This window comes from Neopelma chrysocephalum, unplaced genomic scaffold, assembly GCF_003984885.1.
Source record: "Neopelma chrysocephalum unplaced genomic scaffold, ASM398488v2 Primary Assembly neopelma1_71, whole genome shotgun sequence".
In the NCBI taxonomy this organism is placed as follows: Eukaryota; Metazoa; Chordata; class Aves; order Passeriformes; family Pipridae; genus Neopelma; species Neopelma chrysocephalum.
The window spans coordinates 3,405,349-3,429,453 of NW_020897731.1; the positions used below are offsets into that span (position 1 = coordinate 3,405,349).

At 37.3% G+C, this 24,105-nt stretch overlaps 1 protein-coding gene across 7 annotated transcripts in view; it reads left to right on the forward strand.

Annotated features, from left to right (window-relative positions):
• Nucleotides 1–24,105, forward strand: part of JAKMIP1 (janus kinase and microtubule interacting protein 1) — a 162,408-nt gene that overhangs the window by 67,376 nt on the left and 70,927 nt on the right. For 6 of the 7 annotated variants that reach the window (XM_027686779.1, XM_027686780.1, XM_027686785.1 and 3 more), the window contains 2 exons: nt 4,479–4,753; nt 16,492–16,986. In XM_027686779.1, coding sequence (XP_027542580.1) covers nt 4,625–4,753; nt 16,492–16,986 — 624 coding nt within the window. In that variant the 5' untranslated portion in view covers nt 4,479–4,624. Of the gene's footprint in view, nt 1–620; nt 762–4,478; nt 4,754–16,491; nt 16,987–24,105 lie in introns of all 7 variants that reach the window. The other variant, XM_027686781.1, reaches the window with a different exon arrangement.

The following is a 24,105-nucleotide window of genomic DNA, read 5'->3' on the forward strand; positions in this document are numbered from 1 at the left end:
ACCCTTCCTTTATTTTTGTGTATTCAGTACAGAATCATGTTTAAAGACTTGCATTTCTTTAAATGGAGTTATGTTTCACTAGAAAATATTAGGCTCCCTCTTCTCTGATTTTTCATACTACACTTCCACATTTTTGCAGTAATTAATTTTTCTTTTTTTTTGCTATTAGGTTTTATTGATATTTAACATCTAGAAGGACCATATAGCACTTCATTACTTAGTTTGAGGGTTTTTTTGATAAAACCAGGGAAGAGATTGAAGTAGTGATAAAAAAATCCTTTAAATCTGTTAAGCAAATAGAAGAAAAATTGGAAGTTAGGAATGGAACATTGTTCAGATGGTTGGTTTTCTAGGTACATTAAGAATTTGCATTTCCCCAAACATCCAGCAAAAATCATGTTAAATATTTTGGTCTTTTACACACCAGTCCCCCAAACTGTTGAACAGTTGATTCAAATCCAATCAAGTTTATTTCTTTTGTTGTTAATGTTTTTCTTGAATTACAAATGCCCCTATACCTATCAAGTAAAGTGAGAAACTTAATATGTTCCAGAGACTGCTGTCAATGTGCCTTGTGATTGAGAATCCATTACTCTTCCTATCCTTTTTTTTCCTGTCAGATATAAAATACATTCAGATGATCCTAAGGTTTGCAAGAAGTGTGTAGAACTCACAGTGCAGGAAGTGGCTATTTTTATTCATGAGTGATTGTGGGACTGTATCATGGTGGCGTCATGAGTTTGCCTCTCAATTGACATATGGTGAGTTAATAAATAGGTTGTTGGTTGCAGCTTCTACGTCAGTAAAATAAAATTTTGTTAGAGTAGAATATTTTTCCTTCTATTTTTCTCCCTGTGTTTACAAGCTGCCTGGTAGGTTTTTTTTTATCCTAACCTTTATCCGAATATTAAGTGTGGGTACTCAACTAGCAGGGAATGTAAGCACTCACTGGTCCCAACCCTTTCATTTGGGAATGGAGGTCGAACCTCCTCTGCTGTAGCCCTTGTGTGTCTGGGGTATGTGCCTCTCTGTGTCTATAGAGAGGCTTTGCGTTGTTGTAGTTCCTGCTTTTGAAATAGGTAGGGGTGGAAGATGTATCTAGGGAAGATTAAAAAGGGAGAAACTTTTCTATGCCCACCAATGCAGCTTGATGGTGATGGTGGTGGGATTTTCTTGTTTGTTTTCTTTTATTATTTGGGGGTTTTTTTGTTTGTTTATTTTGTTGGTGTTTTGTTTTTCGTGAGTGTTTTTTGTTCCTTCTTTTTGTTTGTTTATTTTGTTGGTGTTTTGTTTTTCGTGAGTGTTTTTTGTTCCTTCTTTTTGTTTTGTTTTGTAGTTTTGGGGGCTTGTTATGCTTAGTTAGGTTTGGAGGTGAAGGGTTTAATCTCCACCCGCCCTTTCATGTCCATAAGAGAAGCAGGTGATTTTCTTCAGGTTCTGTGTCTACATTTTTATTTTACTTGAAAGATACAATTTTCAACTGTTGTAAGTTGTAGGAAAAAGATTGAGAACAATGCTTTGAGAATTTTTTAAATTCTAAAGAGTACTTCAAAGTGTAGTGCTGAATTCTTTATTTTTAATGCTAATTTAAGTGCTAAATGTAATTTGAACTGCTTTAAATAATGCATATTATATTTAGACCTGCACATTTTCAAAAGCAGACAACAGTATGATCCTGGTACCTGATTGTAAGACCTTATTTATTAAGGGCTCTGAGTGATGATGACTCTGATAGAATATAAACTCTGCAGACATTGAGAGTTATGCCTGACCAGGACTTCAGTGACAGGCCATCTTCTCCTGTACATAATTATAAGTTTAAATGTTCATATTGAATTGCTTAGGGTATTCATAATATGCTTGGAAACATGGTATGGTCAGAAGAGGTTGTTATTACTGAGCAAAATATATGTGGCAATTTCAAAATACTCCACATTTCAAATCTCTTTTTCTGTTCTCTGGATGTTGTGTATATCCACACAAAGCAGTTACTTTACTTTCCTCATTTTACTGATGGAGAAGCAAACACTTAAATGTATTTTCCAAACTGTAATTGGAAAGGGGATTGGGAGGATCTAATAATGGCCAGTCTTCGCGAACGAAGATCTGGGGAAAGGTCTTTTACCTTTCCAGCCTGCGCAATGGATTTTTTAGGTGAGACACAGCCTGCGCTGAACTGAGCCCACCCTTTAATCCTAAGGTTCATCTGCCGGGGCCAAGCAAGCTTGGACAATGGCAGTGAGGTCCTCAGGACGTAGGTTTGTTTAGAGTGACCTTCTCATAGATGGATGGCCTCACAGGGCTAACGGGTTCCATCTACCCGGGAGACCGAGGAATCGAACCCGGGTCGCAGCAGTGAGAGTCCTGCATGCTAACCACTAGGCCACCAGGGGTCTCATTGGGAGGATCTAATAAGGTTAAAAATCATGCAGCCAGGCCAGTAAGGTATGGTTTTGGTTTCCTTAACTAAATTAATAATCTACTGAATTAAATAATATATAATTTGACTGCATCAGGAATTTTGTGTAAAGATTTCAGGAATAATTCCTTGGTAGAATCTGAATACCCCAGATTCCCTTTGAGATAAGGAACAACTCATTTCCCTTTGCACCATTGTAAATACTCTGGAATTATTATAGGTTGGATTTGCATTTCTGTGTTATTTTAGATTTTCTTTACAAATTGTCCAGGGAAATAACACAAACAACTGATTTTTAATCCAAATTTTTCTTACAGTTAAGGATTTTGGATGAAATATACTGGTTTAATAGTGCTTAGTTTTAGCCTTTAGCATCATAGAAACTCCATAGATTAGTAGCATGAAGTTTCTTTATTAAGAACAACAATTCCTCACATTTCTTCTACTCACTGAAGAGTTCCTTGTTTTAAGTTAGTGTAAGAATATGGCCAATTTATTTTTCTTGAATAAACTGTTACGTGTAAAATCACAATAGCACCAGTGTTTATTTGTTTTGTAAGGTAGGTCTGATACATAAATAAAGTTAAAATGCATTTCTGTTTCCTGTTTTTTCATAAATTATTAGAAATGCTAAATATAAAGAATATAAGGAAGAGATTAAATTTTATTGAATAGGATAAACTGATAGATTATTATTATATTTCAAAGGAAATACATCTGATATTACAGAGCAAAACAACTACTTCACTCAAATTACTTTAGAAAATAATTGGTAAAATTGGTCTTTTTTCAATAGCTTTTTATGAAGGAAAGAACTAGATGGGAATATTGTCAAACAGATTGAGACTTTTTGTCCTGAGTTCTATTCACTTTTCGTGTGATTTGACTTGTCATTTTGAGCAAGATATTTAACTCACCACCTGTTTACCAGTCCTTGAAGAGAAGAATAAAACTTAATGTGTTTTGTTTGTCTGTACACAACCCTTTAGAAAGCATGCGCTAAGGAATGCATGGGATTTTCATTCTAATACAATTTCTAAAATAACTCCCAGGCAGAAGTAGATTGGAAAGAGCAACTTATTATTTGAAGGCAATTTGATAGCAATTTTTTTGGAAATATAATACTCCAGGAATGTCGTTCAGTATTAAAGTAGGAAGCCTTCTGCTTTGTCGACAATTTAGTGATGAAATTATGTGGATATTTAGAATGAGCAGAGGATGTGGGTTTGGAAACTAATTCAGCATTGATAGCATTTGTTCCTCAGTTTGTTCTTGTAGAGCACCAGGTTATTCTTAGATGAGAGCAGAGAGGGAAAAAAGTCACAAATTAAGCTTCTATAACTACTTATGAAGCAAAACTAAACTAGGGATTTCCTAATTATTGGAATTAGGGTTCTTTGTCTGCTATTGATATTCTCCTTGAATATTACTTAAAGCTGATTTAAATAATTGAATACTTAGAGCATGCTGGGAAATTAAAAGGAAGTTAAATATTTCTGTCTTGATTATAGCTTTTCAAACAGTATCAACCCTGAACATAAGCAGTTTACATATATGATATTTTGAGAAACATTTCTAAAATTATTTTCCCATTTTGTAATACCTTTTTCATAGATACTGATGCTGTGAGACTTGCATAATACAGTTATGCATTATAACTGATACATAAGGGTGAGAAATGCTCTCTTCTTACTACTGGAAACAAACTATTCCCACTGAAACACTAACTTATGGTTTTTTCTGTGCCTCTTGGGAATCCTGAGCATGGTTCTAGTCAGACCTTGAATAAGATATGATTTTTGTTTATATACTGTATTTATCATAAATGTAAAGAATTTTATTTCTGTGGACATCAGAATACAGTGAATTGGGTTTAGAGATGGTCAAATATTGTGTAACTTCTTTTCTTGTCTGTTTCTTTCAAACTCTAGTGCACTATGCAATATAGTACATAAAACAAGGAAGTTCAGTGTGCTTTAAAACCTGAATATTAAGTCTGATGTTTAATTCTGCTCAGTGCTGTAGCCTAATTCTGTTCCCTCTACTTTGTTTCTTCCAGGACATGAGAGGCTGCTCCCGTGATGGCAGAGATTTGTGGGAAAGATTTTGTTGAACACTACACGACTCTTAAATGCTAAAAGCAGAAGGCACTAGCTGGTAGCTCAGTGTGGAGCAAAAATTTTATTTTAAACTTCAAAAATAATTATGTCAAAGAAAAGTCGTACCAAGGGAGAGAAGTCCGAGATGGAGATTGAAGCCCTGCAAGCTGCTAATGAGGAGCTACGAACTAAACTAACCAACATCCAGATAGAATTTCAACAAGAAAAAAGCAAGGTATTTGTCTAGCTTTATTTTCTGATCATTCTTCTTAACAGTAGCATTGTTAGAAACCAGCAGAGTTTGATACTAAAATGCATTAACCTTAAAAGAAAAACTTGATGAAGTAGTGAAATCAGAAGAATCACTGATAAACTGAAATTGGTGCCAACTCTTCTAAATAGCATGCAAAAGGAAGTAAATATCCCCAAACATCCAGTCACTGAAATTTGCAGTCACAGCAATATAAATGGCATTAGCTTACTATGACATAAAGGCAAGGGAGTTTTGTCATTTATCTTAGCACTGAAAACTGTATGTTGTAAAAAGAAAAATCTTTTGTCTTCAAAATCAAACATCAGCACCTTATTCAAAATGCATCACTATGGAAATTATCCGTGTAGGAGTCCTGATTTGCTTTGCTGAGATTATGATGCATCTGATTGCTAATGAAACAGATCCATCAATATTTGTCTGTCCAGCACACGTTCAGCAGGTATTTTGGTAATCAAGAGAACACCTAGAAGAAATTATTAATTAATGAAGTACATATATATTTATAAAGATTAGTATTTACTTTTATATATCTCTGTAGACAGTTGAAAATATGGACAAGGCAGTAAGCTTATTTCTATGCTATTAGTTTTTTAGTCTCAATGAGTGCATTTGACTTTGCACAAGACAGTTCTGGAGATTAATCCATGTGCAAATGGATTTATTTGTGTTTGTTTGGTAATTCTGTAGTTGCAAGTGTCCAAGACTTACCAGTGGAACAAGTATGCACTGAAAATGTGTCCACTTTATATAACATAGCTTTGTTCTACCCTTGTTTTTTTATATAAGTGCAAAATGTGGAACACTTGAATAACAATATTTCTGTATGTTCCAGTTCCTTTAATAACCTTGTGTGTTACTCAATTTTGAATGGTCTTATTTTTCATATTTTCATTTACAAAGCAAACCAAAAAACGCCTGAAAATGCAATCTTCAGAATTTATTTCTTACAGAGGAAAAAGAAACAATAAAGCTTTAATTTTTGTTTGATGCAATAGGTTCAGTATATATCAGCCAACTAAATCTGTGTTGCCTTGGAAATTTTTCTTCTTTCCAGATTAAAGCAAAAAGTTATATCTCTTATGCATCAGGAGTACTGATGAGTGAACAGAAATGACAGGGGTTTTGCTATTGGCTTCCTCATCCAACTTCTCCTGTTCTTTTTTGATATAATGAGAATAAATTTTAAAATAAGTGGCATGAACTGCTTGTGCTTCTTAAAATCACACACCATGGAATTTACTAGTGGCTGATACCCTCTATAGTTTTCTGGGTGACAAATTGTGTTATTTCGCTGTCATTTTTAGCATCTCATTGTTCCTATTTGGAGACTTGTTATCTGATGGTAGATTACATTTACATTAGTAAATTCTTCTTTTTAGTTATTTTATCTTATTTCCTATTTTGTTCTGTATGACTTTTTATATACAGATGTGAATTTTATTATAATTTTTAAAATTGTATTAAAAAGAGCACATGATTATAAAGTTATCTTCTACCTTGAACAGAAGAATGAATTAATTTTGAGTCCTTTAAAGTACTTGGATTCTAAAAAAATCCACGAAGATATTACATGAACACTAGGAAGGGTTTAGCCCTGATACACTTCCAGGTTTGATGCTTTACCTGTAATAGCATCTCGTTAAACTTTGATTCAACTAAGAATGAGGTGTAATTACAAAACTATAATAGCTGCAGGAATGTTTTCTATAACTAGTCTGTTTACTTACCTGTATTCAATGCAGTAAGATTTGCTTCAGTTTGGTTACTTGTTCATCTTTCTGTAGCTTGAGAATTTCATATTTTCTAGTATATTGAGGTTGTTATCAGAGACACATCTGTGTATTGTGCACATACATCTGCAGAGAAATGAGGGAGCTCACATATGTAATCTGTAGGTGGATATGAAAGAGGAAATTACAACTAGTAATTGCATTGCAGTCTGTAGTAGATTCTGCGATATGTTGGAGTGCATTTCTGGGAGGATGCAAGCAGGGAAGGAGATCTTCAGCCTCTTTCCCACATCTTTGCTGTAATGCTTGCTCTAAATCATTTAAGTAGATTTGAACCATGCAGTTTATTTCCCAGCCTACTCTCAGTCTGTGCAGCAGTTATACAGGATGCCTTGGCTGGCAAGATGAGTAAATCAAAGCCATAGGGATTTTTCTGGTTTAGACTGTGGTTTAAAAATGAGGAACAAAACCAACAGAAATTATGTCTTGGTATCAGAAAAGTAAAAACACTGTACTTAGAGAATTCTAAATAAATTAGATAGCTTTACTGGCACAGGAGTAAGAGAGAAGTATTGAAGCTTCTAAACAGAAGCACTGAGGCCCATGGGACATAAACTGTGTCAGGAAAGGTAACAAACTCTTTTGGGGCAAATTAATTTAATTTAATTTTCCTAAACTATTTTGTCCCTCATGTATATGCCTATATTAATGTTTTATCTGAGAAGGAACATTCTAATTGATGAGAGATGTCACAAGTGGAAATTAGTCTTACCGTACTTCTACCTGCAAAATACTGCTTTCTCTGAAATAAAATTTTACCCCAGAGACATCCAAAACTTTGTGCATATTTTCCAAGTTCATTTTGTTTCACTGTTTGTTGATCCATTTATAAAAATTTCTTCTCTAAAGTTGTTTTCCTGCATGCTTATGCAATACCTGATCGAAAACTGATGTGTTTGCAGGTCTTTGAAAGCGCATCGTCGTGGGTCTTGCTTGGTGGTGTTTTGGGCATCAGACATATGAGTAGCTGGGTTCATTTACAAATGGGTGAAGAAAAAGCTGTGGCCCTGCTTTAGTTCCTATGTACTGCCTCTTGTTTTGGGAACACTTGTTTTATAGCTTTGGGCAACCTGTTGATAGATAGCATGTCCTCCTGGACTGTAGGTTTGCTGCCACCTATGGAGATGCTGGAGAAAGAAATGCATGAACTGAACAGGGGTTCACATACTGCCCTTGCTTGGCTACTGAAAAAACTTGGTTGGAAGACATCCAAAATTTGGGTATTGAGTAACCAAGACAGTTGACCGAAACACAAACATTATACTTATTTCAACATAAGTGGAGACAGGACTTGCGGTGACTGAATCCTAAAATCTGGTACAGTGAGCACAAAGAGCTGCAGTGAGTGAGCATGGTCTTAGCAGTCAGCTCAGTGGGTTTTTTAAATGCTTGTACTGAGATACATGAATATTTAGGAAAATGTATTGCAAAGTACCTATTCCTACTGAGATAGTTAGCATAAATTAGAAGGTAGTTTTCTCATACTCCAAGTAATACTCTGCTCTTGACAGCAAGGTGTTGTAGTGTTTGCTGTCACTATTATTCCATCTTCACCCAGTTTAGTTATTGCTTTTAAATAACCATTTTCTGCTTGTGACTGTACCTTTATACTTGAGATCACAACATCTGGAAATTAGGATGAATGAGATGTTTCAACTCAGTTGCCACTATATCACCTCACAATTGCCTAGATTGTTTTCATAAACCTCATGCTTTTCCCAGATTCCTTTGGGGTTTTTGAGCTTTGATGTTGGATGTTGAATATGTTTTCAATGCAGGAAATTTAAAAAAAAAGAGAGCATGTCATACAATCAAGACAGTTTTATTTACTGGGGATTACAAAAGTAATATGGGAAAGAGTTATGGGCAGTAAGGATGGAAAAACTCTAAATGCAGCTGTTGATTTGAGTATCCAGACATTCTGAATATATATATATATATATATAAATTGTTATTCCCATAAGCTATGTATGGATTAAGAAAGGAACCAGTTAACTTGCTGAACTATAAGGACTGTACTGAATAGCAAGGAGAAACTATGGTATTATGTTTGGGAGTGAAATATGGCAACCTTCTTGGAGCAGGGAAATGGGTGAAGTGTTGGTGAATCAAGTCACTACTGAGTGGGATTCAGAGGAGGTGCATCCCTTTGGGTAGGTCATTTCCTGACAGCGGTTGAAGGGCATTTGAATTCAGCTATTCTCTACACTTGATATATAAATGTAAATTCTGAATACTTAAAAAAAAATCACTAAAACAAGAGAATTTTGGACATCTGAAAAACATTGGACAGTAAGTAACAAAGTTATTAGGAATAGATGTAGCAGCATTACTTCAACCAGAATTAGAAATAATTAAATGAGGGAATATGCTAGCCATGATAGTGCAATTTCTAACCCAGGTAAAACAGATAGTCAAGAGAAGTGAGACATTACTAAATAGATGTTAAGTAATGATTATCATTAGTTTAGCTGGAATTTTGTTAGAAGAAGTTGACAGAAAACACAGTGGAAGAGATCCTAAAAAAGTTTGTTGGTGCAATTCTACTCACAACTGTAGTAGAACCTTTAAAATTAATGTATCTTATCAAATTATGAGTGTTCTGGTTTTAGTTGAGATAGATTTAATTTTCTTCATGGTAGCTTGTATGGAGCTGTGGTTTGGATTTGTGCTGAACAGTGCTGATAACACAGTAATGTTTTAGTTATTGCTGAGCAGAGCTTACACAGGGTTGAGGGCTTTTCTGCTTCTCACCCCTCTCCACCAGAGAGGAAGCTGGGGATGATGTTTTCATTTGCATCACTGATCTTTTTTGGGCTTTATTTCCCTCTCTATTTTTTTCTCTTACAATGTTTTTATTATATTTTGCATCTAGTATTAGTTTTTTCTCTCTAATTCTTTAACTGTTCTTACCTCAAACCACTTTCATCCTACCAATTCTCCCTCACCTCACCAGAGCAGGGCAGAGTGAGAGAGCAGCTGTGTGCTGCTCAGTTGCTAGTTGGGGTTAAACCACATAACTGAACAGTGAGTACAAATTCTATTAAAACAATGTCTGATATGATGGAGTTGTGTCTGACCGGACATTGCCTAGACCATCTTGCTCTGGTTGACCCTGCTTTGACCAGATGACCTCTGGAGATTCTCTGCAACCTCAGCTATTCTATGATTCTATATTCCTAAATCCAGGCACAAGCTATCTAAGTACAGTTTAATTAATTTTTGAAAAGCTAGTTTTGATACATGAATATTTTTAAAAGGTAAACATGTACCTTTTTTTCCTTTCCCTTGAAGCTTGCAAGTATTTGAAAGGGAAATCTCTTTAGTGTAATTTAAATAGCAGAGGGTCCTCAGACATCATGGATGATTTTTCTTCCTAGCATGTCATTTTCATTGTGCTGGATAATTTGTGTATTTCTTCTTGAAATCCATGAGGAACAAACTGGGGGGATTGAATATAGGTAGGCAAATAGAGAACTTTGTCAGGAAACACAAACAAACCCAAACTCAACCAAACAGAAAACTTCAAGATTTTGTTCTTAGTTGCTGAAGAAGCTAAGAATCTAGGCTGAACTCTGCAAATCATGACAAATGTCTTGTATCTTGGGTTGCTATTACAAATATGTTGCTGTCCCCCCTCAATATTTGTCTGTTGTGTTGATAAAACCGGGACTGGTGTTAGATCTGCCTTTTTCGTAGTGACATCTTTTGTTGCTCACATCACAGAAGTCTTACCTAAGTGACTAATTTTAATGGCATGATCCAGTGCATGCTTAAATTGTAATAGAAAGGCTGCTAGCTGAACACTAGATTACACTAGAAGTGTGATTGAACAGGAGTAGAAATTACATATGTTTTAGAAAAAGCAGAGCACTCAGGCTTTTGTTCTTTTTGAAAGAAAGTTGCTCTTGCGTATTTTTTTTAAAATAAACAGTAGCATCTTTGCCTGTTGGCCTCACTCCTAATAACTTACCTTTGTGACAGTTGGCAATAAATCGCCTACCATAACATGAGTTCACAGAATCACAGAATTGTTAAGGTTGAAAGAAACTTCTGGAGATCATCCAGTCCATCCCCCTGCCAAGGCAGGGTCACCTAGAGCAGCTTACACAGGAAGATGTCCAGGATGGTTTTGAATGTCTTCTGAGAGGGAGACTCCACAGCCTCCGTGGGAGCCTGTTCCAGGGCTCTGCCACCCTCAGTGTAAAGAAGTTCTTCCTCATATTGAGGCAGCACTTCTTGTGTTTTAGTTTATGGCCACTGTTCCTCGTCCTATCGCTGAGTATCACTGAAAAGAGTCTGTCACCATCCTCTTAACAGCCATCTTTGACATATTTGTGTCTATTGATGAGATCCCCTCTCTTCTCTAGACTAAACAGGACCAGTTCCCATGGTCTCTCCTCATAAAAGAGATGCTCCAGTACTTCAGTCATCTTTGTGGCTCCTTGCTGGGCCCTCTCTAGTAGCTCCTTGTCGTTCTTGAACTGTGGAGGCCAGAAATGAGCACACTACTCCAGATGTGGCCTCGTTACAGCCACCTCCTTCAACCGGCTTGCCACACTTTTCCTTATGCACTCCGGGATACCATTGGTCCTCCTGGCCACTAGGGCGCACTGGCAGCTCATAGTCAACTTGGCATCCACCCAGACTCCCAAGTCCTTCTTTCAGAGCTGCTCTCCAGCAAGTCAGCCCCCAACCTATACCAGTACTTGGGTTTATTCCTCCACAGGTGCAGGACCCTACACTCACCCTTGTTGAACCTCTTTAGGTTTCTCTCCGCGGAACTCTCCAGCCTATCAAGATCCCCCTGAATGGCAGCACAGCCTTCAGGTGTATCAGCCGCCCTCCACAGTTTTGTATCATCAGCAGACTTACTGAGGGCACATTCTATCACTTTGTCCAGGTCATTGACAAGCAAGTTGAATAAGATTCAACCCATCCTCCTTTTCCCTGGACAATGCACTGACTACAGGCCTGCAACTGGATTCTAATCTGCTGATCATGACCCTCTGAGCTCTACAATTCAGTGAGTTCTTGGTCCACCTCACTGTCCTTTCATCTAACCCACATTTCCCAAGCTTACCCAAAAGGATGTTATGAAAGACAGAGTCACAAGCCTTGCTGAAGTCAAGGTAGACAACATTCACTACTCTCCCCTGGTCGACTCACCCTTCCAGACCATCAGAGGGCTATCACATTGGTCAAGCATGATCTTCCCTTGGTGAATCCATGCTACCACTACTTCCAATGACCTTCTTTTCTTTTACACACAAGTTTGCAGTTCCGGCCAAAAAGCAGTGTGGAGAGTATTCCTCATGTGATTGACTGTTGTGCCACAAATAAAAAAAAATTGCATTTAAATCCAAGAGAAAAAAAATGAGGTAATCTTATCCATTTTTATTGGGGAAATGGTTCGGTAGCACTCAGAAACACATATGATTTAATAGAGAATATTCTTTTAGAAATGCATAATTTTAAAATTATGCCATTGACTCCAGTCTTATAGCTGAACTGTTATTTTTCTGTCTCAAGTTCACAAAGCACCTTGTCATAGAAAACAATACCACATTCAAATATCCTATGAAAATATAATCATATTGTTTTAAAGAAAATCCTACTTTCAGGCACTTTTCAGACATAAGAAAGAAGAAGCAATGATGTTTAACATTATTTTTTGAAGAAGTTAGCTTCTGCTATGGCAACAGCATTGTATCAATGTGCACTAATTATTAAAGATTTAATTTAGAAAAGTAGAAAATAGCTGGTTTATTGGTGCCATGATATCCTACCTAACTTTGTTTCCTTACTGACTTAATTTCTTGGATAAAATACTTTTCTTCATTAAAAAAATAAAAAAAGAAAAAGAAAGAGTGCTGGAAATTAAAAAAAAAAAGAGAAATTGCTTTAAAATTTAAGTTCATTTTGAAACTGAAACTTAGGCATATGAGAAAATGCCACACTGCTATTTTCATTCAGTCAGCTGCTCTGGAAGCCAGACATGTACAGAACTGCATAGTTTGCAGGAGAGAGGGATGGAGCAAAACGGTAAGGACAACTTATGGTTTTCAGGGAGGATCTAACAGACAGATGTAACTTTCCATCTTCTCTGATAAGAAGCAGTAACAAGAAAAGACTTTTTAAAGACCTTCAGAATAAGGATGCATCTTTTTTTCTGGGTCATGAGGTGTGATAAGTATTTAAGATGCTGGGTAAAAATTGAAGGTTCTTAGAAGGATTCCAATTCTTCTTGTTTAGATTGCTCTTGCTGAAGCTTTTAGGTAAAATTAGTAGTGATATATGATAATACTCTCTTATTCTGAGTGGTTTATTATGTGTTCTCACAGACAGCAATAATGCGTATAGATATTGCCTTCATTCAGTAAAAGATAAGAAAAATGGAGCAAATATGCCATTTTGTTTAACTCAGTGCTCCTCCAAATTTTCAAAATACATTTCTCATATGTTAAAAATGTTTTTAGGAAGTTACACTCGTGAATGTGTTGTATTGAAAACTGCCTTTCAGTCGCATGCTTTGTGTACAGTACGACTAATTTGAAATTACTGTAGTTCTGGAGGTATATTAACCATGTTTATATATGCCATTATACAGTTTGTTTCCCCGTGTTGTCATTAGTAGGTTTCATGGCTCAGTTTCATTTCAATTTTCTTTGCTCATCAGTAAGGCAGTAAGTAAATAATGAGTGTTGTTTCATTTGCAAATTTATCTATAAACTCATCCACTTCTGATGGCAAAATAAGTGACTTAGCTTTGTTATAGCATCATGGAATAGTTTGGCTTGGAAGGGACCTTTAAAGATCATCTATTCTAACCTCCTTGTCAGGGATTCTCCTGTGGAACTGAGTACCCTAATGCAAGCACTGAAAATCAGTGCTATCCACTGTAGGCTTGGAACCAGAAGAGATAACACATGGATACATTGTGCAGATAATTTCCAATAGCCAGACACCAGACTTACCGTTTTGGGAACCCCCCCCCCACCTCTATCTCTCTTAAAGATATGTAATCAGAATCATCTTGGAATAGAGTAACAATATCTGTGCAATAAAATCTGCTTCTGACAATATCTGTTTCAGAGCTGTTACCTTTTCCACAGATGTAATTATAGTGCTCTTCCAGCTCATGTTTAGTCCACGCTGTATCTAGCTTACTTTCATAAAAATGTAGATACCTTTCCTTTTGCTCCTGCTCCAGTCTATTTCCTTTTTTTGGTTTATATATACATATATATATGTGTGTGTGTGTGTTTGTGTATATTTTTTTTTTTTAATCAAGGGTAAGTTAGAGTTGGTTAATTCTCAAAGTTGCTGTTCAAAATAACACCTTCTGCGCAGGGAAAGTCTGCTGTCCCTGCTGTCTGACGACTTCAGGTCAATTTGTGGTGGGTTGATCCTGGCTGGGCACCAGGCGCCCACCAAAGCTGCTCTATGCCTGCCCTTCTCATCTGGGCAGGGGAGAGAAAATAGAATGAAAGGCTCGTGGGTTGAGATAAGGACAGCGAGAGATTACTAACAAGGCAAAAGAAACTTGACTTGGAGAAGATTAATTTAATTTATTTCCAAAAAAAACCAGAGTGAGGTAGTGAGAGATGAAACTATATATAAATCTAAATCACCTTCCCCACACCCCTTCCTTCTTTCTGGGCTCAACTTTAGTCACAAATTCTTTACCTTCTCCCAGCCAGTGGTGCAGGGGGACAAGGAATGGAGGCTGTGGTCAGTTCATCATACAATGTCTGCCACTCCTTCCTGCTCAGGTGAGGACTGCTCACACTCTTTCCGTGCTCCAGCATGGAGTCCCTCCCACGGGAGACAGTCCTCCATGAACTTCTCCTAGGTGAGTCCTTCCCAGGGGCTGTAGTTCTTCACAAACTGCTCCAGCATGGTCCCTCCCATAGGGAGGGGAGTGATCTCATGGGACACAAGTCCTGCCAACAAACCTACTCTAGTGTGGGCTCCTCTCTCCATGGGTCCCCAGGTCCTGCCAGGAGCTTGCTCCAGCATGGGCTTCCCACGAGGTCTCAGCCTCCTTTGGGCACATCCACCTGCTCCAGTATGATATCCTCCAGGGGATTGCAGGTGGATCTCTGTGGACATCCACAGGCTTCAGGGACACAGCTGACTCGCCATGATCTGCACCATGGGCTACAGGGTGCCTGGAGCACCTCCTCCCCCTCCCTCTGCCCTGACCTTGGTGTCTGCAGAGCTGTGCCTCTCACATATTCTCTCTCCTCTCTCCAGCCGCAGTTGCGCAGGTTTTTTTCCTCTTAACTGTGTTATTCCAGAGGCGCTACCACTGTTGCTGATTGGCTTGGCCTTGGCCAGCGGGTCCATCTTGGAGCCAGACGGCATTGACTCTCTCAAAAGGGGGGAAAGGTCTGGCAACTCCTCACAGAGGCCATCCCTGCAGCCCTGTAACCAAAACCTTGCCACACAAATCCAACACATTAGTTCAGACTCTGGAAATTCTGCAGTCGGTGTGGTGCATTTGAAGAGTAACACGTTGGACTCATTTTATGGTCACTCTTAGACTAAGTAGTAATCTTGGATTCACTGAATATGTTTTATCTGAGACTTTTGAGTTAAGATGTCCCATTTTTCCTAAAGCAAGCCCATAAAAGTACCTGTTTAGCTCTCAATAAACAACACAGGTTTCTGGGCCTTTCGTGTTTAATAAACCCTTTACTTTTGTTTTAGTTGTATAATCCAGAACCATGCAAAATATTATTTGTTTTATATTAAACTTTCACAGTAAATGATCATCTGAATATTAATAGAAATCTCCCATCCTTTCTGCACTATCTGAGGCAAGTTGCAATTTTGGCTTAGTTTAGTGTAAATTAAATGCATGACATGACTACAGATCCCACATAGGTACAAGCAGATGTGACATTGACTAACATCCTGCTGCTCAGTAGCTTCTTTTTACCCTGAATCAGTGTTTGGTATGTATGTTTGTATTGCCAGTCAAGGTTAAAACACAAGTCTTTGAAACCTCTGCCTCTGATTTTGCTAGACGAGAAATACATGTATGGGGCCCACGTTTTGGCCAGTCACTGTGATAGGGATGGTAGAGAGATGTTACTGATACTATGCCTGATGAAATATATTATAACCTTTCTGGTATACTGCAATAGACCAGTGAACTTCTTTTATTTATTTATTTTCTTCTAATTTAAAATTTAATCCCTCTTGAAAGGAGCATTGCTTTCCATGCAGCCTTCTGAGCATCATTTTATAATGAGGTTGCATCACAGTGGGTATTACTATATGAGGCTATAAGATTTTTCTCCTACTTCCTCCCTAGCCCTTGGAGTCACTGGCCTATATTTTTTGAAATATCTGGGGACATGATTAGTCTCAGTTTTGGAGTGAGGTTTGAGGTCCATTGAGTAGACTTGATTTTTCAGAAGACCAATTCTTTTCACTTATCTAATAATTGACTTTCCCATTAAAAAAGCTAAGAAATTAAGAAATACAAAATAAAAGTATTTCCAGCATAAACACCAACTCTTTTCTCTGTGTTTCATTCATTTTCCATCTACTTACAGAGCGCAATAGAGGGATTATGGGTGAGAGTAGTCTGGGGTGATTGGTGCAGGAAATAAGGAGAAAACTAGATTGTATGTTGCTCAGTTTTGTTTTATTCCTAAAACTGTGAGAACTCATTGCCAGTTGCACATTCCCCTAGCATATTCCTGAACATGGATGCACATGGCCTTTTCCCAGTCCTGGTTCTCTAGCTATTTATGGGATAGAGAGGTGTAAGATGTGCAGTCTTTGTTTTTGAATATTGAGGATAGGTTTTTAATAACCTTTCAGAAAAAGCTTCCTTGGTGACTTTTAAAAGAGTGGCAGTGCTAGTTAAAAAGTATTTTTTTGTTGTTCCAGGTGGGAAAACTGAGAGAAAAAATCCAAGAGGTTAAACAAGAAAGGGAGCAGGAGCAGCACAAGCACACTGCCTATGTTTCTGAACTGAAAGCCAAGCTCCACGAGGAGAAAATGAAAGAACTTCAGAGTGTCAGAGAGCTACTGATCCGGCAGCACGAGCAGGAGGTGGCAAGAATGGTGAAAATCAAAGATGGTGAAATTCAGCGTTTGCAGTCAACAGTCAATGTCCTGCGGGACGGGGCGGCTGACAAAGTGAAGACGGCGCTGCTGAGCGAAGCAAAGGAGGAGGCTCGCAAGGCGTTCGACAGTGAACGAATGAAGTTGCAACAAGAGATCTTGGAGCTGAAATCTGGCAAAAAGCAGCTTGAAGAAGCTTTGAACAACATTATGCAGGCGGATAAAATGAAGGCTGCGGACCTGCGCACGGCTTATCAGTCCCACCAGGATGAGATCCATAGAATAAAGCGGGAATGTGAGAGAGAGATCCGCAGGCTGGTAAGTTCATTAAGGAATGCTGTTTATTTCAGCTTATAGCAGGTATTAGTATATTGCTGTATGTGCCCATAAATACCAAAGCAATCTTTGGCAGTAACATCTTTCTTCAGTGCTGATTGCTACAATGGGCCACCATTTCCACTTTTTCCTCCTTACAGCAAAGATGAACCTTGACTCTATGGCTTACCCAACCCAGTCCAAAGCTTTAGGTCCCACCAAATGGAAATGAGCCAACCAATTCTTTCCAGGATGAAGTTTCTCAACAGATTAAAGAAATAGACTTTCCCTTCCCTACTTGCTCAACTGTACTCCCAGTGACCCTAACAAGTCAGGCATTGCTCATTTGACAATGCAAGAACACCTCTGTGAGATGGCAAAACTAACTCCTCATAGAGCTTTTATATTTAAATTGGAGGAACTAATTGCACCGAAACAAGGCAGTGTCTTTGCTTCTTCTGCATCTTTATCCAGGTCATTCAATTTTAATGATTGTTGCCCTTTTTTAAGTTTCAAATTTTCTGTGTTTTTTCTTTAGCAGCAGAAAAGTTAGGGCCTAGGACAGCAGGCTTTTTTTTTCACGCTTCATAAACCCTAGGACTTCAGCACAGATGGCGGACTCTGCTGTTTGTATAACATAGAAAACCAGGCGACATTTCCTGACAGTGGGTGCCCCAAATATTTCAAATTATTCAGCCTTGTAAAATGTAAAGAATCTAAGATGTGCTGTACACAGTAGTGCATTTAGGGACGTCCTAATCAAATGATACTTCTGTTTGGTACCATGATATTTTCCATATGTATGTATATATCTAATTGTTAATCTGCACAAACTAGCAGTACTATAGCTATGCAAATAAAATCTAAAATTATAATAAGCATAATATTTATCTTACGTCAAGAAATACAGACTTTAAATAGAATGAAACATCAGTTTCCTTAAGAAAATATCTTGTCAGTTTGCATTTGCACAGATATGACCTCTTATTTCTTATATTCTTTAGGAAAAATTATGGTGAGGGCAAGCTACAAACATGTAAGATTAGTTTAATGGTGGTAATTTTCTGTCTGAGACAATGACAGCTTTTAATGCAGTTAATATTTATGCTTTAAATGAAATTAGATGTTGATCAAGTCTCAGGGGTATTATTTCCTTCATTAATTAAAGCCCACTGCAAAGACTGACAATGTGGAGTTAGTTTCTGCAAACATAGTTTCTTTAATATTTTGTTCCGTATTATAATGTAGAATTCTAAAATCATGACTATGAAGTACAGGCAATTTTAAAAAGTGTTAATGAGGAGAGAAGGTTGATACATTCTGGTATGTGTTTTTCTGAAGAAAATTTTCTAAATGAATTTAACCTTCTCAAAGAGGGTTTTCTCAGTAAGAAATGGTGAGGTAAGGCACATAGCGATGCACCCCAAATTCTATCATGCCAAGTTGCCCCAGTAAACACACCTTTGCCATGCCTTTGAGTGGTATTTTAAAGGAAACACCTAATTCTTCTTCTTCAAGAGTAGAAGCTTTCAGACTTTTGCGGTGTAAGGGTGATGAAGAAGGGCACTCTGTTTTCTGTGTGGCACAAAAAAATCCTGTTAAGTCATTCAGAATTTTAATTGGAGCCTTGCAGGGCCTCTGTTTTTCAGTACATCTAAAAAGGCGAATGTGTTGGAGGAGTGTGTAGAATACTGTGGTTTCCTATTCCCAGCACCAGAGGAAGCCTGACGTCGGTCCCATGGGCTTTCCATGGGAAATGTTCGCGTCTTCCTTCAGGAGTCTGGTGCTGCCTTGTAGTGCCTTGACTCCTTTCATAGAATGAATTTCAATTTTGCATTAAATTGTATTTGGAGGTTTTTTTTAGGAGAAGTGTTTCTTCTAGGAATTCATAGCAATTTTTAGGCAGTTGTTATTGCATAGGGCAGTCTTTAAATCTGGGGCGAGGTAAAAAAACTGCAGGGTTCCTGGATGCTGCTCTGTTCCTTTGAGAGAGCAAGTGGGATTATAGAATCTGATCATCAGGATATTTCCCTCTCTCCTTTCCCTTCCATTTTAATTAGTTCAAGGGATGCTTGCCTTCAATTTCAATTTAACCCTGTCAGGTCTGGATTTGGGGTTCTCAGTTGGTTCCTACCCTAGTGGGATGAAATGGCAAGGATGTGACAGTCAGTGTTATTAATATTAGCACAGTTCTATAACTGAGCTTCAATTAATGTGCTCTTTGGTATCTGTGTAGTGTTTTATGGCACTATTAAGAAACCAACATTTTTGGGATTAACAGCCTAAATGGTCTGGTCATACTGTAATTCAAATTCAAATAGAGTAATTCAGGATGCAGTCTGATTGTCTTGTCAGACTTGGCTGCTTTAATTTGCATTTCAGATCGCAAGTTACTTTTGCAAATGTATTTCTTATAGATAATGCAGCCGGAAAAAAAAAATCAGTATTTTTGCCATTAATTGTAATACCTATGACTAATTTGAATAAAATCTTGCAGTTCTTGGCTGTTATCAAAAAATAAGTATCGAGAAAGGAAAATAACAAAATCCATTGTCTATGCATGTATGGATACAATTGTATTGAGTACATGAAGAGGTATGCTTGTATTGAACAAACGTCGGTATTTTAGAAATATGATTAATCAATTATGAGATTGTCTTCATAGTTTTGAATTGAGCAATTAAAAATACACAGTAAACCTCAATAGATACGAGATTGAATGGGGAATAATAAGGGAAAGGAAAATAGCTATTTGTCAAAAAAGAATAACCACTTTTTCTCTGTGCAGTATGAAACTATACTGGAATTTGTTAGTTTGTGCAGCTGACAATATAGCAGTGATATAAATGTTTTCATTAATTTAAGAAATTCTAATTGATGTGGATTTTATTCCCCCACCCCCCAAGAAAATATATTCTCATTGTATATATGCATAAACACAATGTGTTGTCAGCTAAGAAGCCAGAAATATAAATAGCTAGCAACAAACTGGAGAGACAAATGAAATAGATGTCTTAAAAATAAAGAGAGATCTTGGAAAATCAGATAAGAAAGCAAGAACGGCTATTACTTTATTTTTCAGCCCATATTTTGAGTTTGAACAGTTGTATTGTTCTATAGAATGAAAACTACGTTGATACAGATTCAGATGCTTATAAATAGAATTAACATTAAAAAACAGCAAATGAAAGTAAAGGAGAAAAATCAGAAATAGCAAACTGAAAAATAATCTGCATGAAGGAAAAATGTTAAAGCCTCTTTTTATGGATCAGGTTTTTTTTAAAAAAAAGTATACAAAATCATAGTTGAATTTTTTGTTCATGTAGTTTCAATATCAACAGACTCAAAGCATACATCCCGCTGAGGGCTGCATATGCAAGCATATACATACCTAAATAGCACTATGTCAATAGCCTTCTGTTTTAATGACATCCTTGTAAGAGGTATGTCTGCTTTCCTTCTGAGGTCTGGTCTAAGGTAAGTTTAATACAGACCTGATTAATGGTCACAAGAAGTTGAGTTTATTAAGTTGTGTTTATAAGGTAACTTGAAGAGCAGAATTGTACTACAAAGGGATTTAATGTTTTAATTTAAATTTAGAAAAGTATGCAAAATAACAGTTTATTTCAGTCAGTTTTTCCTAGGCCTTGATTAAGCTTGCCGTTTAACTGACTTACTTGGTTTTGAAGTCAGGTGTAAAGTTAGTTTTCAGGGATAAGTAAAGTCTCTCTCTTTTGCCTGACATTGTTGAAATAGCATGTTCACACTGTTGGAAACAGACCAACCTTATTCTGTTATCAGCACAGCTGGGAAGGAAGGCGTGGCTATTAACTGTATCATATTAGTTAGAGGTTACATTTATTCTGGGACTACTTGCACACTATTTTTAAGAAGGCCCTTACTTTGTAAGACATGTTTTCCTAGGTACTGTTTTTGCAGAGGTAAGAATAATGGACATTTTACAGTACTTGCCTTGGAAAATATATGCAAAAGCCCACTCATTGAATTATGGCATCATTGATCTACTAGTTTATAGTATTTCCTGAATAAGAAAGAAACTGAATGTTTATTTTGTGAACACCGCTAATGTAAACATAATATTTAAACTTTGGAATAATTAGATGACACTTACATCCTGCATTTTGTGGTGTATGGTTTTAGTAAATATTATTTCTTCTATTGGAAATGTCTTTAACATCAAGCTATTCAACAGCTAAATACCATTGTGCACTGTTAAAATCTTTACACATACAATCTTCCTAAATATTCTTAAACACCTTGTATTGATATTAATTGAAAGACTTATCTCACTTCAATTTAAAATAGTCCCAGATTTCTTAACCACAAAATCATTATAAAAGATTCCACTATCTTATTACATGCACAATAAGGTCCTTGTTTAAGAGAGCACACAGTACACCAGATGAATTAAATTTATATATTTCAATTGTATTTTCAAATAGCCTCATAAAAATTGTCTGAAGGGTAATGTGACAGTACTGCAGATTCATGGTTGCAAGGCAAAAAATCCTTTTGCTGGTAATAGAATCAAAGTAAAAGAAATTGTTTTCACTAGTGATTTTCAGAAGTTCCTGCTCAGCCATGATTTATGGAGACAGATGCACTATTTAAGCATCCTTAGTCTCCTTAGTCCAAATTATCTTGCTGCATAAATTAAAAACTCCTTCCAATGTGAACTCCTTCTTCTGTTTGGTGTTTGCCAAATATATATATATCGCAGTAAATGGAAAAATATGATTCAAACTAATAGATTAAGTGGTTTTTGAAGATAGAAATCAATGCAGTTTGACTGAAAATTCAAGGGAAAAAACCCCTTATGGAATAAGCTTTTATACCATTTATATTGATATTTTTAAATATTATAATTTCAGTTTTGTGTGTATAACCCTTCACCTCATGATTTAAATGAAGGCTTCTGAAAGACTGAGGGTAACATCTTTTCAGAATTAAGGATTAGGCTGTTCCCATTCAGGACAAAACAAAATTTCAAGTCATGTCTTTCACAAATCCTATTTTCTAACCTTGCACAGCTCGTAATGTGTTTGTTTGTAAGTCCCTAGTGTATTATGTAGCATTGACATTCCATATGTGAACTGTAGTATCATACAATCATGGAAAAATTTAGCTGGTGAGTGTCCTCTCGAGGTCAGCTGGTCCAATGTTCTGCTCAAAGCAGCGCTGCCTTGAAATTTGGATCAGGTTGATCTGGGCCTCCTCCAGTTCAATTTGAAAATCTCCTAAAACGGAATTAGACAGTCTCTGTGACAGCCTGCCCCAATGCCCAGTCACTGTGAAATTTCTTTCTTCCTCTTTCTGTAACTTTGATTGTCACTCCAATCCTTTTGCTGTGCATCTTGGAGAAATGTCTGCTTTGTTCATCCCTGTGTCCCCCTTGAGACAGCTGAAGGGGTATCTGCAATTGTAATGCATCCTGCCTTCTTCCCTTGGCTGGCTGAGCGAGCCTGGCACCTTCACCCATTCCTTGAATGCTGTGTGCTGCAGCCCCATAATGGTCTTACTGGCCTTCCTCCAGTTATATGGCACTTATGCCAGTTTGTCAATACGTTTTTTTGTGCTGGTGAGCCCAAAAGTGGTGTGGTTTCACAAGTGCTTAATAAAAGGCTAAATTGCTTCTCTGTTCTTCTGACTGCACTCCTCCTGGTTTGGCATAGTGTAAAGTTAACTTCAATCAGTGCAAGCTCTCACCACTGACCCATATCCAACTTGCCCTACAGGACACCAAAGTCTCTCCTTTTTTCTTTCTTCTTCTTTATTCCCATTGCAGAACTGGCAACTTCAACTGGCATCCAACCTTTTCTGTTGCAGACAATTGAACTCTCCCAGGGACAGGACATTGTATCTGTCTTAGGTTTTTTGGCTCATTTCTCCAACATGTCTAAGTCCCTCTGAATGGTGTTCCTGTCCTCTAGTGTAGTAACAGCTCTCCCAAATTTGGTATCATCCACAAATTTGAGGAAGATGCATTTCACTTCTTCATCTGGGCGATTGCTGAAGCTGTTGAAATGTGTTATTCCCTTTGGTTTTCAAAGGATAAAATTTAGAAGACCAAAAAAGCCACCAAACTTCTACGTTGTAAGAGATTCAGCAACTCTTTTTCAGTAAAACCTGAAAAATAGTAGAAGCAGAACTTTAACACTCCACCAAAATTACATACTTTGCAGTGGTGGCAAAAATTTTCTGATAACATTCACATTCTTCCGCATTCCCATTACAAGGATTTTGCCGTTTTACGGCAGTGAAATTCATATCTTTATGTTACATACAGCTCTGGGGGCAATGCAGAGACCTTTTGTTTCCAAAAATTCTGGAGCAGAGGGACAGTTGGCTGTTGTCAGGGCACTACCTGACCCTTTGCTGGCCAGAGGAGAAGGGTAGAGCCTCACTTTACTCACTTCACTTGTGCAGTGGCATGTACATAGGAGTTCTGATTCCTAACCAAAGTCTCAAATTTGGAAAACTGAGCTTTGAACCATCCGGTGCAGTTGTGCCGGGTTGGGTAGAGCCTGCTGTAGCCTCCTGCTTCTTCTCAGCTACTTAAACCCGGGTGTATTTCACACACAGCTGCTGATACCAAATAGTAGCTGCTTCCCTGGATTTTGCCATCTGTTTGAGATGCATGTTTCAGCTGCATTCCAAGGCTGAGCTAATCTCCTTCAAGGACCCTTCCATCACCTCCAGCACTGTAGGACTGCAAATAGTACTTGGCTTTCTGTCCTTTGAAGATTTATGCTTGTCCTCTCAGGAGCTAACAGGACAGCATTCCAGCCAGACCTTGTTTTAGCCTGAACCAAGCAGATATAATGAAACCTTTTTTTACAGTGCAGGCTCAGCATTTTATGTTTGTTCTTAGTATTTTCTAAAAAGTCTATTATAGTAAGTAGGTCACAAATTTGACTTTTATATCTTTGTAAAAAACATGGAACAGTATCAAAAATTCAAAAAAGTTGCCTATGCTGTGGCACCTGGACAAAAATATTCTAAAGTTTGTATTACTTAGTCCTGCTACATTTTTCATGTTTATGACTACTTGTTTCTTATAGCTCTGTTAATGAACACTTGGGATAGTTAACAGAAGAAATC